This window comes from Apteryx rowi, unplaced genomic scaffold (assembly GCF_003343035.1).
Source record: "Apteryx rowi isolate R43461 unplaced genomic scaffold, aptRow1 scaffold_334, whole genome shotgun sequence".
Taxonomy (NCBI): domain Eukaryota; kingdom Metazoa; phylum Chordata; class Aves; order Apterygiformes; family Apterygidae; genus Apteryx; species Apteryx rowi.
Genome location: NW_020449797.1, coordinates 705,883 through 719,689, shown reverse-complemented (window position 1 = coordinate 719,689; position 13,807 = coordinate 705,883). Strand labels below are relative to the sequence as shown.

At 45.9% G+C, this 13,807-nt stretch overlaps 1 protein-coding gene across 1 annotated transcript in view; it reads left to right on the top strand.

Annotated features, from left to right (window-relative positions):
• The window catches only part of PPIL6 (peptidylprolyl isomerase like 6), a 14,750-nt gene extending 1,816 nt beyond the window's left edge, over positions 1-12,934 (top strand). Inside the window, exons 2-8 of the mRNA XM_026072045.1 lie at positions 4,190-4,285; positions 4,940-5,128; positions 6,412-6,474; positions 6,619-6,766; positions 7,907-7,963; positions 11,068-11,203; positions 12,711-12,934. Coding sequence (XP_025927830.1) covers positions 4,190-4,285; positions 4,940-5,128; positions 6,412-6,474; positions 6,619-6,766; positions 7,907-7,963; positions 11,068-11,203; positions 12,711-12,822 — 801 coding nt within the window. The 3' untranslated portion in view covers positions 12,823-12,934. The remainder of the gene's footprint in view (positions 1-4,189; positions 4,286-4,939; positions 5,129-6,411; positions 6,475-6,618; positions 6,767-7,906; positions 7,964-11,067; positions 11,204-12,710) is intronic.
• Positions 12,935-13,807: the final 873 nt, after the last annotated feature.

Here is a 13,807-nt window from a genome sequence, read left to right as displayed (position 1 = left end):
TTAAAAGGAGGAGGAGAAAAAGCAGCATGTTTGTCATTAATTCCCTTTCTTGCCCCCCATGGCAGTAAGAATTTCCATAGAAATGAAAATTATCTGTAATTAATAATAGAAATTTTCTGTAAACAATAAGAACAGCTAAATATGTATATATATATGTTTGGGGTTTTTTTAGAAAATGGAATAACAGGAGCCAGACATATGCATGTACAGAATCAAATTTTGGGAACAGAACTTGTGTGTAAATCTAAGCACAACTGGGAACTATACACATCAGTGTATTTTTGAAAAAAAATATGCAGTTGATTGCTATGGTTTTAATATTTATGCTTTACAATGCAAAAGGGAGGAATGAGGCATTTTAAAAGGCCTAATAAACTTCAGTTGTATTAATCTGTTTCAAGCTAAAAATATGTGGGCATAGAGGAAAAATAGGTACCTAAAAGAGTATTTTCTGCAGTGTTACTTATTTTCATATTCCACTCTGGGTATGTTGCTTCTCAATTTGAATTTACGTAAGGCTGCTAGAGAAATTTTTGGCTATAGCAGAGGCCGTATGGTCTTGCTACTAAAATCAGGTTGTGGCTGTCACAGCATGCAGAGGCCACGGTCACTGCGCAGCAGTCACACTTGCTCTACGGAGGAGGAAGGAGACAGCTTTCTCTTTGAATGTTTAACCACGGTAGAGAAAAAGCAGCTGTAGTTAAACACGGTGGCTTCTCGTGGTTAGCTCAAGTCAAGCCTAGACTTGTTCTCAGCCATCCGATATGTGTGTGTCTAAATTAACACTGCCTTGTCCATAAGAGGATTTTAATATGTTAAAAGGGCAATTTTTTTCTACTAAAGACATGGTTTGTTTTCCATAGCTTTATCTCTGTACTAAACTATGTCATGCAATGAAAATAGAGAGCACAGCAAAAATGACTTCAGGATGCTTTCCCCAAGCTTCAAGTCAGGGCTTCACACTAAGGTCGTATTTGTCACATCTAAATACAAGTTTAAAAAAAAAAAAAAAGGAAAAATGAAAGAAAAAGGCAGTCAATAACTTCATCTGTGGCACTGGGCCACAGTTTGCAGGCACAAGTTTAACTTCCAAACCAAAAGAAGTGCCCACCTGGCAGAAAGCTTTCTGAAGCCCTTTTTACTATGTTGCCTGCTTTTATTGCATGACGTAATTTAGCAAACACAGAGATACAGCTTTGAAAGATAAATTGTGTCATCGCTAGAAAACAAGCACACCTTTAATGTATGAAAATTTGCATCAGATTAACTAAATTGATCTAACAACATCTTTGGTGGGGATCTGCTAAGAGCAACAGTTGTCACTGTACATTTTAATGACTGAGGCTGCCGCCCTCAGCAGCTGGCCATCGCTTCCCCCTCTTCATCAGCATTACTTCTTGGGCCCAAACTGTTCACATAGTCTCTATTCGGTTAGGTATAGTGTAAAAAAGCAAACAGCTATACCAGCGAGAAGTGAAGAGAGAGACCTAAAACTGCCTTCCAAATACCGGCGCTGTCAAACTGTCCAAYGTGTTCCATCTCCCTCGATCTTTTTGTATTCTTTCAGCAGGATGAAATCATAAAATGAAAAAAACTAAAATCTTGCACTAAGGTCTTTTAGGCAAGTGAGTCGCTGTGTTAGTTAAACCTTCTGAATGCAATAACCTGTTTAATTTCGGGTACTGTGAGGACGGAGCCCCTCAGATCTTGCCCGCGTGTGCCAAGAGCAGCAAGGGCAAAGACTGCTGCAGATTCTGACCAAACAGCCATGAAAGCAGAACCCGAGCGAGCTGTGACAGGCAGCTAAGCCGTACATAGACCAGAGAAGCTTCAGGGCGGTGTGGGGGGCCCTTCTGCAATTCGTGATTTCTTTATCAGTTGCAATTTTCTACAGGCACAGGCAGTTCATAAATATCTATGGCTGAGAAGCCATAGGCTTTTTTGGATTTGACTGTGTGGTTATGTACAAATTTAGCATTTTATAAAGTCATTTAGATATACTATTCCCCAAAAAGTGCATGTGGTTATTAAGACAAGACATGAATGTAAGTAGTTTAACATTGGTCTGTTCTGCACACATGCAGGAAAATTGCAAGTGTCTTATCTGCAACAGAATTTTGACATGTTAAAGATGTATTTTTCCTGGGGACATCAAGATTCGTTCCATGATGTCACGAAAAGCTATGCAAATTTGTATACCTTTGATTAAATGCTCAATTAGCTTGCTTTGAAACTACTCAATTGTTTGTTTTGACATTACATAAAATTAAATTTTGTCATTTCTAACACAAATGTCTTCTACAACTCACACTGCTCAGGGACTGAAGGAGAAGTGATCGCCTGCTGACACAGGCAGAGACCCTTGCTGAATCTATAGTTGTCTCACAAAACTGCTTTTGTGAGTGACATTTTAGTGGAACGTGAGAAAATTTGCTGTAGAGGTAGAAAGCCGTGTTGCTATAGCTGCGACCATGCCATAATCGCTTTGTCAGTACTGCTGTTCCCACTCTGTCAAAGGGGATGATGTCTCACCACGCAACAGCGGGGCATGTTGAATACGTTAATAGCTAGGCATTTCCATGTAAAAGGAGACACTTCTTTACAGAGTGTGTGGTTAAGCTGTGGCTCTCATTGCCACAGGATTTTGTGGCTGCCAGATTTTTACATTTGTTCAAAAAGCAGATACATTCACAGGGACAAGATCCACCAAGGGGAATTAAACACAAAGATACCAGAAAATCGCTGAGCAGCAGGTCACCAGAGGCTGGGAGAGTAACGGGAAAGTGTCGGTATTATGCCAGCTTATTCCTAGGCTTTTTGCTTGGTGTACGCTATCAGCCATTGTTAAAAACAGGATCTTCATCCTTGGACTATTTCTTTTAAGCGATTCCGGACTTAGGCCATTAGTGAGAAGATCCTGAAAGACCTGGGCTCAGCTCCCTGCTCCCTCACAGGCTTTTTGTGTAACCTGCTTCTCTTTGCTTGGGAGGAAAACGGAACTAACAGAATTTCTTTACTTTCCGTACGGCTGAAAAATACCGACATGAGGGGCTCGGGAAGTGCTAAAGCATTTACCGGGGGGCGGGGGGGGGGGTGCATGCTGCGGCGCGACTCGGCAAAGAAGTTGCCCCGCTTCGCCCGGCCAAACACAGGTCTCACTTAATTTCCTTAAGCGACGGCGTCCGTGTCGCCGGGGATCGACCGGGGATCCCGCCGGGGGCGCTTGCGGTGAGAAGGAAAAAAAAGAAAAAAAAAACAAAAAAACCCAAACGCAGGGTATTTCGCGGACGGCTCGGTGCCCTGCCCGAGCGCGGCGCCCCGCGTTACCATGGAGCGGCGGCCGCGGGGACGCGCCGCAGCCCGAGCCGCCGCCGCAGCCCGAGCCGCAGCCCGAGCCGGAGCCGCAGCCGCAGCCCGAGCTGCAGCCGGAGCCGGAGCCGCCGCCGCAGCGCTGGGGGCGGCGGGGGCGGCGGGCCATGGCCCCCCGGGCGCCGCGGCGGCTGGAGGTGGTGGGGCTGCTCCGCGCCCCGGCTTTCCACGCGGCCAAGGGCACGGCGGAGGTAGCGCGGCCGCGGCGGGGCAAACGCCGAGGGTCGGGGCTGGGCGCCCCTCACCGGAGCGGCGAGGCAGCGGCGGGGGTCGGGGCGCAGCCCGGCGGGGGGCGAGGAGCCCCCGCGGCCGCGGCCCCCGGCTGCACCAGCAGCGGCGCCCGAGGGCTTTTGCTCCGCGACCTCGGCTGAGCCCGGTCTTGTTCCCGGCCCCGGCCCCTCTGCCCGGGCGGCGGCCGCCGGCGACCCCCGCGACCTCAAACGCAGCCGGTGAAGCGCAGAGACGTCTCTGGGCGTTTTGCTCTTTACATCTGTCTCGTATTGGGGATGGTGGTGGTGGTGGTGGTGGTGGTGCCGGTATTATTCAATACTGTCTGTAAAGCAGACATTCATATTAAATACCAAAAAAAAAAAAAAAGACATTAATTACATTTAACACTAAGTATTTAGACCCGCTTGTGTGTACTTCTGCAAGTGCCGGGAATTATGCCAAAGGCACGAGGAGTGAAATGCAATACCTGGATTAAAACGTGGCTTGGACTGCAGCTAATTAGGGAGATACAAGCAGTGATAGGATGGGTTGGGGGGGGATTGAACTGCTTGTAAGCAAGTTTTTTTTTTCTCTCTCCTTGAAAATCTAGGCTCTGAAGCTGAAGTTTCCCAGCAAGTTTGCAGACCCCGTAGTACGTCCTCTGTTTGAATTTGCCTGGCATGAATATTTACAGGAGAAAAAGAAGGTAACGCTCTCATTTACTGAGGCTGTTTCGGACACCCGTCTCGCCCCCCCCCAGGCTGCAGCCCTTTGCAGCTCAACGCCACCAGCACATTTCGGAGGTGCTCTTTTCCATCGCGGTTCGTTTTCATGTCCTCAGAGACCCTTGAGATGGGATGCGGGTCTCCGGGCACTTTTACTGTTCAAATTATTAGAAAGCTACATTTCTATAATCAAGAGCGGAAGTTGGCTCGTGAGTTCCTTGTGTTGCAGTTTTTGATGTGTGCCCCAAAAATCACCATCCCAGTCAGACCTGTCAGGCCGCGCTGCCGCCACCTTCCTCATCCGAAGCTCCTCGCGCTGCTGAGGCTGCGACGGGGGCAGAAGGGGCATTTCTGTAGCCGCGTTTCGCTGCCACATTGGCTAAGCCCCAGGCACGAGCGGCACAAGGTGCTGTAGCCCATTTCCCCCAGCCCCGGCGACGCCAATGGTATCTGCACAGCAGCTGAAGAGGGGGAAAAAAGAACTTCACCCAAATCCCCAAGGACAGACAGAGCCCTGAAAACATGTTAAGCGACTTAAAAGGTGCTCCATCACCTTGGGCAGGACTACGAATAGCTTCTACACTAAATGAGCAGGTGACTCCTGGAGGTTTCACTTTTTCCCCCGCTGCCCGCAGGAGCTGCGAGGGGAAACGTGGGCATACCGGGCCCCAGTGATGTGCTTCGTGGGCAGCCGGCTGCTGGGCGACGAGCAGCAGCTGCTCCGCTGGGCCTACCACAAGTGGGACCACCGCGATTTTACCTCCCCGGCGCTTTACCAAGCTATTACAGAGGACTTCTGCACCAAATACATGAAAAATAGCCAGGCAGGTAACACTGTTCCTGTGCAAGAAACGGGTAAGGTTTTTAACGGGCTGTATGGTATCAGGTGAGAAAAAAAGAGCAAATCCAGCAAGAAGGAAAAGGAGTGAGCACAGTGGTTGTGATTTCTAGTTTCTTTCCCCCTGTGATGTGCAGAAAAGGGTGACGTGAGCTGGGGGAAACGTTGCTCCTCTCGGAAGCCACAAAGTGCTGGGACAGGGTACGAAAGTTCAATTTTCCTGGCCGCCTATGGGAAAAGGATCAAGTTTCCCAAGAAATACGAAAGAATATGCTATTTTTTTTTTCAGAAACCAGTGGGAAAATGGAGAACAGCAGGGGAGGAATGAGAAGAGTGAGAAAGTCCTCTTTCAAGCAAGGGGTCATTCATGCTCTTTCCCAAGGGAAAAGGAAGGGATTTTGTGGGAAAGGCTGGGATGGGACCTAATTTTAAAAGGATAAATTACCAGTGAGTTTTAATACAGTTGTCATATTCAGGAATTGATTCGTGAGCAGATCAGACACCTCTTCTACAGGGGCCCCACCGCAAAAATCAACCTTTGCACTGATTTGCACCGATTACACAAATCCTTGCGCAGCATCTCAATGTCTCTGAGAAATGGGCGACCCAGCCGGGGTGTTTCAGCCGAGCACCGGCCCTCGTGCCTGATACGTCCAAGCTCGCTCAGGGTGAATAGTCCAACAAAAGCCCATTGCCAGTGGCGCCTCCTCCGCAGTCGCAAACCACCTGGGTACCAAAGCCCAGTTCCCAAACCGCTTTGCTCCCCCAGCTAAGAAATCCTGAGATGCCGTGGTGTGTTGAGGTGTGATGCTGCAAACACTGAAAAGTAGTACGAGCAGAGAAAAATGTCAGGCAAAGCGAATAACACAGAAGATACTGTATTGATTCCAGTCAGATTTGAAAATGGATAGCAAAGAGCAAAAAAGGCCCATTTTGGTGGGGTGATCTGTATTCCTGTTGTTTTACTTATCCCTATCTGCATTGTCCTGGCTACAATAGCAGTGTAAAGAAATGCAAGTCGAAGAAGTAGGCCCTGCCTAGTATTTCACTTTCAACCCACTGTAAGAATTATTTCTGTCCAGAACGAGGCGAGACATGTTTATTTAAACAAAATAGTAGAAACTGTATCATTCCGTATTGACTATCCCATGCACATTTTCTGGGGCCAATCACTCAGGGCAGCTAGACTCTGAATTGAGTTAGAATAGTGAATATTAAACTGAAAGCGGGCCTTTATTTCACTGAATTTGTTTTTCTGCTTTAAAACAGCATGTGTTTGTGTACTTGGATATAGCCATTCAGGAACAGCCCATCGGGACACTTTTATTGGAGGTATGTTACAGGGGAGAAAAGCGAAAGCAAAGAACGAATAGGCCAAATGCTGTGGTTTAATTTGCCAACAAAGGGGGAACGGAAATCTGGCCAGCTGACGTCAGTTATGAACTTCACGTATTTTTCCTCTCTCTTATTTTGCAGCTCTTTTCTGATGCGTGTCCCAAAACGTGTGAGAATTTCCGTGTGTTGTGCACAGGGGGCATAACATCGTCTTCCAGTGGTCTCCAGCTCACTTACAAAAACTCCGTTTTTCACCGAGTCGTAAAAAACGGGTGGATCCAAGGAGGAGGTGCATTTCAAAATGTCCTAAGTATATCTGAATTAGTGCAGAAGTGGGATGGGATGATCTGCATGAGTAACGGTCTTCACCCAAGAAAACACAACCAAACTCCATGATGTAGCTAATCTCTGCAGGACAAGGTCTAAATTAATATATATAAAAAATGAAAAACATTTTCTCTTTTAGCCACCTCACTTTCTAATCATAGGAAAAGTGTGGATAGTTTGTTTTTTTTAATTATCCAAGACTTTTTCAAAAGATCTTTGGTAAGTATTTAGGAAACTAATTGAAAACACGAAACCACTTTTCATAAAGTTCTTTGGTAAGTAATTAGGAAACTAACTGAAGACATTAAAACACTAACAGTATGCACAGGAAAACATACTGTTTGTTTTATAGAGAGTTCAGTTTATGGAGGCACTTAGCCAAGCGTCAGAGACACTCCAAATGTTTTGGCAAGTTGTTTGAACATCAGGACTACGCCTAGAGCTGGGTACTGTGTACTGAGGAGAAAGACGTGAGAAATGACTAATCGTGTAACTTGTCTGACCTCCCCAGGGAAGCCAGGTTAGGTGTGCCGGAAGAGATTTCCTTCGTTACTTCCTCCCAGCCTATCATCTGCCTTATCTGCGCGTATGTCTTACCCTTCTTTGTCTTGCCTGCTCCAAAGGCGAGCGCTTAAATTCCATTTTCAGTTCCAGCTTTGGAGATACACTTTCTACTTTCCATGAATAACCATGCAGATATCTATGTAGTCTGTAAAAGCAACCTGAAATTATAAGCTTGCTACTGTAGAGGATTAACCTTAACCTAACCAGTGTACCCCAATCTTTAAGTAACAAAGACAGGTTTCTTTAAACCCTCTTAAAAAAACAAACAAACAACCCCCCCCCCCAAAAAAAAACATGCATCAGTTTTCTGTAGTGTCTCACCCATCAGAAATCTACTTCAACAGGAACTTCTCTTTCACCAAACCTTCTTCCTCAGGTAAGCTAGTAGCCTTAACTCACTGTAATATCACAGCCTTATTTTCATCTTTCCTTGTCCTAAACATCTTTCTTCTGACGGGCATCCTTCTCCCGGAGCGCGTTGGTTAAGCCCGTGAGAAACCTGAATTCTGACTGATTGCTGCTTTCATCTACTCTACAGACATAGTGGCCGGAAAAGGAGATGGAGGAGAATCCATTTATGGTCCCAACTTTGAAGGTATGTGTCCTGAATTATCTCACTGTGCAAATCTCAAATTTCAGCAAAAATCAGCTTATTCATCTGACATTATTCTCAGGACCACCTGGGACTTTTCTTTCATTTCCTTGAAGGAAATGCTTTGATTTTCAGTCATTGATTTCAGGCATGCACATTTCAGTAATGTATTAGCATTAGCAGACTGCTTTAATGAGGAAACTGTTGGACTTGTAATCTTGCCTCTGATGCACTGTGTCCAACCCTCTGCTTCCCAAATCTGTGTCCATTTACCCCGTCTAAATTACAGCTAGTGGCCAGCCGCCTATTTACCTCAAATGTAAAACTGTGAATATTGATGGTTGTGGAAGGACTTTAGGAATGCAAAGTGCTGTGATTAACAATAGATCTCCAGGCACCTGATAGCACTTGTTTAAATATGTTTAAGGGAATGGAAATAACTTGGTTTTAACTCTAGATTTGCTGGCACTCAGGCAGCTTTAGGGCTTGGGCCCATCTCAGGTGTCACCACCATCGGTTACGGGACTCTGCTGATCTAAGTGGAGTTACTTCTAAATATCACTAAATTGAGAAGGCCCTTAAAACTGTGAAAGTTAAGAAATGACAAACATGAGGTAACTTTAACATTAAATGCTCCCCCATACCGATATAAGGTAATAAAATGTAAAGCAAAAAGAATGTTATAACATGCAATATTTAAGAAAAACAACTCCTCTGATTGACACAGACATTTGGGATATTCTGTTTAGATTAAATGCTGCCCATAAAGATGGTTTATGACAGGTAAAGCACTTTGGAAACTGATTTATATTCTCTTATGTAAAAGCTTTCTTCCTGCCAATGTCACAAACGATGTTACGTTTGAGCAGGCTGGGCAGCAGCCAACGGTGAGATCAGAAATGCCAAGTGTAGCTGAAAACTTTATTTTCAAAGACATTTAAGAGCCTACGCGAGCGAGGAGAGGCCACGTTCACCTTGGGGCCCCAGGACCGAGCAAAAGCAAACGGCAACCAGGTCGATAAGACTTCTTGGCCGGGACCTTGCCCCCAGCCAGCCCTGCTGAAGTGCAGTGCTGACAGGCAGGAAAGTTACTGAAGACAGGACAAATGTCTGTGGACTTTTTTTTTGAGTCCCGGTGGTGCCCCCATGGGTGATAAAGACTGCACGCTGAACGGGGTGGGAAGGAGCAAAAGTCACTTCCTTGACACCGAAACTCCTGCAATAGCAACATATGGGCTCTCAGGACATAAAGACCTCACAGAGAAAATAAGGAATTATTGGAAAAAAATGAGGACTGTCTGTTAAATTGTATGCAATGCAGCCGACAATAGCGAGATTAAAAACTTGGTGAATTCCCTTTTCCGGCTGCTCTACGAGTGTTATTACACATCTTGCACTTCTTGCACTTTCTCCCAGTGACTTGCCCCCGGGGCAGTCCTGGGCCCATCCCGTCCTTTGGGCGGGAGCAGTCTGCACTTAATAAAAAATAAAATAAAATCAGTCTGGGTCTGCACGTGGCCTTGGGCTGCGGCATCGATCCACAGGCTGATGGATAGAGCGTTATAGGACATTTCCACATACAATGAATTAAGTGACACTTCCGACAGCTACCCCGTACCTGGGTGAAGATGGGGCCGAGAGCTGAAGTGATTTGTTTTATAGTCGCACAGAAAGCTAGTAGCAGCGCGGACATTAAAATTTCGAGAGTCGCTCTCACTCCCAGCTTCTTCTCCAGGCGAAGCTTGTGCTTCTCATCTGCCACCAAGGAAGGATGCTGAAAGGGTTGGGGGATTTTTACTGCTGTCAGAGCCGAAGTGTGGGCAGGTGATGTGTTTCAAAAGCACATAAGTAATGTAATTTTAGGATAGGTTTAATTTGGAATCCCTCAACCCTGAAAGTGTCCCTATAAGGATTTTATTGCCCATACTGCACACGCTACCAATGCGGATGTGTCAAAATCTGCCAATCCTTCCCCCTCCCCCTTTTTAATTAAAAGCTACATGTTGCTTTTAATCCTTTAGAAAGGTGTTCACTTGGCTATGCATTTTTAATTTAAGACTTAGATTGCTTTCCTAGTGCTTCCCACCAAACTATTTAGATTGAGGGCAGAGGACAAATATCTTCGATGTCTGAAAACAGTGACAGGTGCCTCTGCAGGTGGCAATTTTCTGTGAAACTCTACATTTGGCACGTGTCCATTCACCACAATTCTTGCTGAAATTAATGGGTTGCAACTACATTTTACTGTAATGAGCTCAAAGTACTGAGGTAATTATGGAGAACCATTTGGCCTGGAGTGTCACGTCACAGTGCAAAGCACCCTACTCCAAAATTAGACAGTTGAAGCCATTTTGCAATCCACAAGTCAGCATCAGGGGAGTTGTCAGTTAAAATTTAATTACCATTCTTATGAATCAGTTTCTGTGAAGGGCACTTAAACAGGGCAAAAATAACCCCAAAAAATCAGAGAACAATAAAGTTGAAAAATGTCCCCAGTTTCCTTCAAGCCTGCAGAGAGCTCTATGGAGTCTGGACAGCTCGGTGTGACAAGCACCGTGTTGGGGACCGGCAGTGCAGGGAAGTGTCCCTGGCCCTGATCGGCCCCCTCATATTTGGGTCCCCCACTCACCCTCTCATAGCCAGGAGTCCAGCCATGGACTCCTGGCCGTCATCCCCCAGAGACAAACACAGGGGGATCAACCGTAAAGTGGGAATAATCCTAGGTAGCCTCAGGGAACTGTCCTGCTAAATGCCCTGAGCTCCTCCGGGGAGAGACATTGCAGGAGGACATGGGGCTGGAGGGACCACTGCTGTTGTTCCAGTATTCAGAAATATCTAGAGCATTTTTTCATGAATAGTTTTCATCCATTTGTTTCTTGGCTTGAGAACTACATAGTAGCGGGAAGCACTTTCTGGGAAGGACATTGATTCAAACCCAAGAGTGACTTCACTCGTGTGGGACAGGTTGATGGAAGACCGATGGAGGAAAAGGAGATGGGAAGTGAGACAGTGCAAGAAGGAAACAAAAGAAAAGGAAGCTGTAATAGTGACTACAAGCAAAGGAAGCAACACAATTGCCTTTTCTTATGACCAAACTCTTTTCCTAGATGAAAACTTCTCCATCCGTCACAACAAAAGAGGAATCCTGGGCATGGCCAACAAGGGCCGCCACAGCAACGGCTCGCAGTTCTACATCACCCTCCAGCCAGCTCCCTACCTGGACAAAGAACACGTGGCTTTTGGGTACGTATGCACAAACTTGCCGTTGCTTCAATGCTTAGGACATTGCCCTGGGACATTGCCGCCCAGGAGGTCCATGAAACCCTTAGGACAGCTGCAACACGGCCATCTCTGGCCATGGATAAGATGGATTTAAAGTACCTAGTGATGCCCTTCCCTCCCTCTCTCTGCCTTGGCCTGACCTGCTCGAGCTGGAAATCCTCTGGCAAAGCTGCGGCAGCTCCCAGGGCCAAGCCTACGCATTTCTGCCTCTCAAACAAAGGTGTGCCGTGACGGACAGGGGAGTATTGAGCAAACGCCTCCAGCCTCTGATTTGCCTTGAGGAGCTGAAAAAGATTATTTTAGCCAATATGTGCTACAAACAACAGTTTGTTCTCAGTAGGTTAATGTGTAGGACTGGCCCTGTTCAAGTTTTTAGACTTTTAGGAATGTACTAGGGAAGATTTTGGTCTGAGCAGTTTGCTTGATATAAGGGAATAAGAATATGCATGTGTTACCACATAGAAAGAAATTTGCAGTGGAGTTTCCATGTAACCATGGTATGGAGAAAGACAGCATTTTTAAAGGAAGTGAAAAGCATAATTATCTAACCTACAGAGAACAACCCAAAAGCAAATTCTGTCTGGATGTGTTCATAACAAGTGGCATTTGCCTCAAGCATCCGCCTTACCACTGACCCTCTGTAATCTGAAAGGCATAGGAAACGTGAGCACTGAGCTTACAACAGGCCCAAACAAAGCTTAGTCTTAGGGAGTTCAGTCCTGGAGGAGCAAAGAGCCTCCTGCGAGGACAGCGAGGCATTTCCCAGCTCGGCCGCGGCTCTGTCCTGCTGACGTCCTCGCCCTCCGCTCAGCTGGGCTTCTGTCTCTTCCAAAGTCACGGCCATTTGTAGTTGGAGGAGCTGGTACAAGGCTTATTTCTTTAAATAAACGTAGCTACATAAAGCCATAGTACTTTCATATCTCCTGAAATGCTAACTAGTGACTATCTAATGATGGCTTTTGTGATTCCCTTGTGAGGAACGATTCTTTTAAAGAGCAAAGCAGCTACAGCCTGTCGGTAGGAAAAGCACTACATGGTTTTGTTGTAGCCCAGCATTGGAAACAGGCTTCAGCAGCAGCTCCTGGGCTAGGTGCCACAGTGGAGGCAGCGAAGGCAGATGGCATCATTGCCTTCGCAGAGCAATTACCAAAGCATTTCTCGACCTTCCAGTATTCGGCCTGAATTCTCTAGCTCTCCTATACTGTTGTTGTTAAATCACGCACATTTAACTCAGCCTTTGCAGAGAAGATGTAACGTAGCATGGCGTGCTATCTCCCGGCTCCTCGGCCATGCAGGCATGAGCTATGCCGGGGGGGAGTGAGACGGGAGGAAAAAGCCAGAGTAGGACCGAAAACCTGGGGAAGGCCTGGGAGAGTCACACTGGCATCCCCCCGCCAGGAAACAGTAGGCAGCGAGGTGCCATAAATCCTGATTATATCCTTCTTGCCATGCTTTTCCCCTACTGTAGGCAACTGATTGAGGGCACGGAGACTCTTCAGAAACTGGAAGCCGTGTCCACATATAACGAAAGGCCTGTTGAAGAATGTAAGATCATTAACTGTGGGGTCTTTGAGCCATGATTACAAGTTGGTTTTCCTTCTTGCAAAAAAGTAGATTGCTATTTGCTGGTCTGTTTTTTACAGAGTTTGAAGGCCTTTACTTAACGAGTCAAAAATAAAAGCACTTCTTGCACATGTGAAGTTTTTGGAATCATTCTTTTGACTTAAAAAAATGTTCCTAGCTTGTTAAAAACACTTTCACATGGGTACACAATGGGACCTGTGGGCATATCCCAGAGCCAGTCTGCAGTTTATGGAAGACTGTGATAACATGATTACCTAGTGACAGTACATCATGACAAGCAGATATGATAAAATGCATTTACAGTAAAGTACAGGTTGATTGATGGATACACACCTCTACAGATAAATTTGAGCATTCTTGACAAAATCCTGCCTCTTCTATTCCAACCTCCACGGCCCAGCGCATCGTTCAGCGTGCAATGGCCCTGCCAGGCCTGCCCAGCACAGCTCAGATACCAAATGCAGGCTGGATATGGTAGCTCGGACCTCCCAGAGGAAAGGAAAAAGGTGTTTGCAGGACTCACACTTCTCTGAATGTCATACATTTGGTCTTGCACTGCCCACAAGAAACTAAAAGTAACACATTTGAAATCAGGTTGGGCTGCATCAGGCTAAAACCAGGGAACTTTAGAGCAGGTCTAACCTTTGAGTAATTATTTCTGACATGCGGTATCAAACAACAAGGTTGAAAGTGATTATTGCCACTAAAATGGAGAAAAATATTGTTTATAAAATTACTCCAGGAAATGTTAAGGTTAATGTGGATGCAAGTGTATAATACACAGCTGATTGCCAGTGCCAGATGAGTGATTTCTGAGACAGACACTCTCTCTAATGCATCGTGCAGAGCTTGGGCATCAATCGTTCCAGCAGAGGATGGCAGATAAGCATTAAGAGACTGGAAGACTTGTGGAAAATGAAAATGCAGTCTGGAAAGAAAAGGCATAACAAAGTACCTTGGAAATTCAAAGGAAGGAGCATT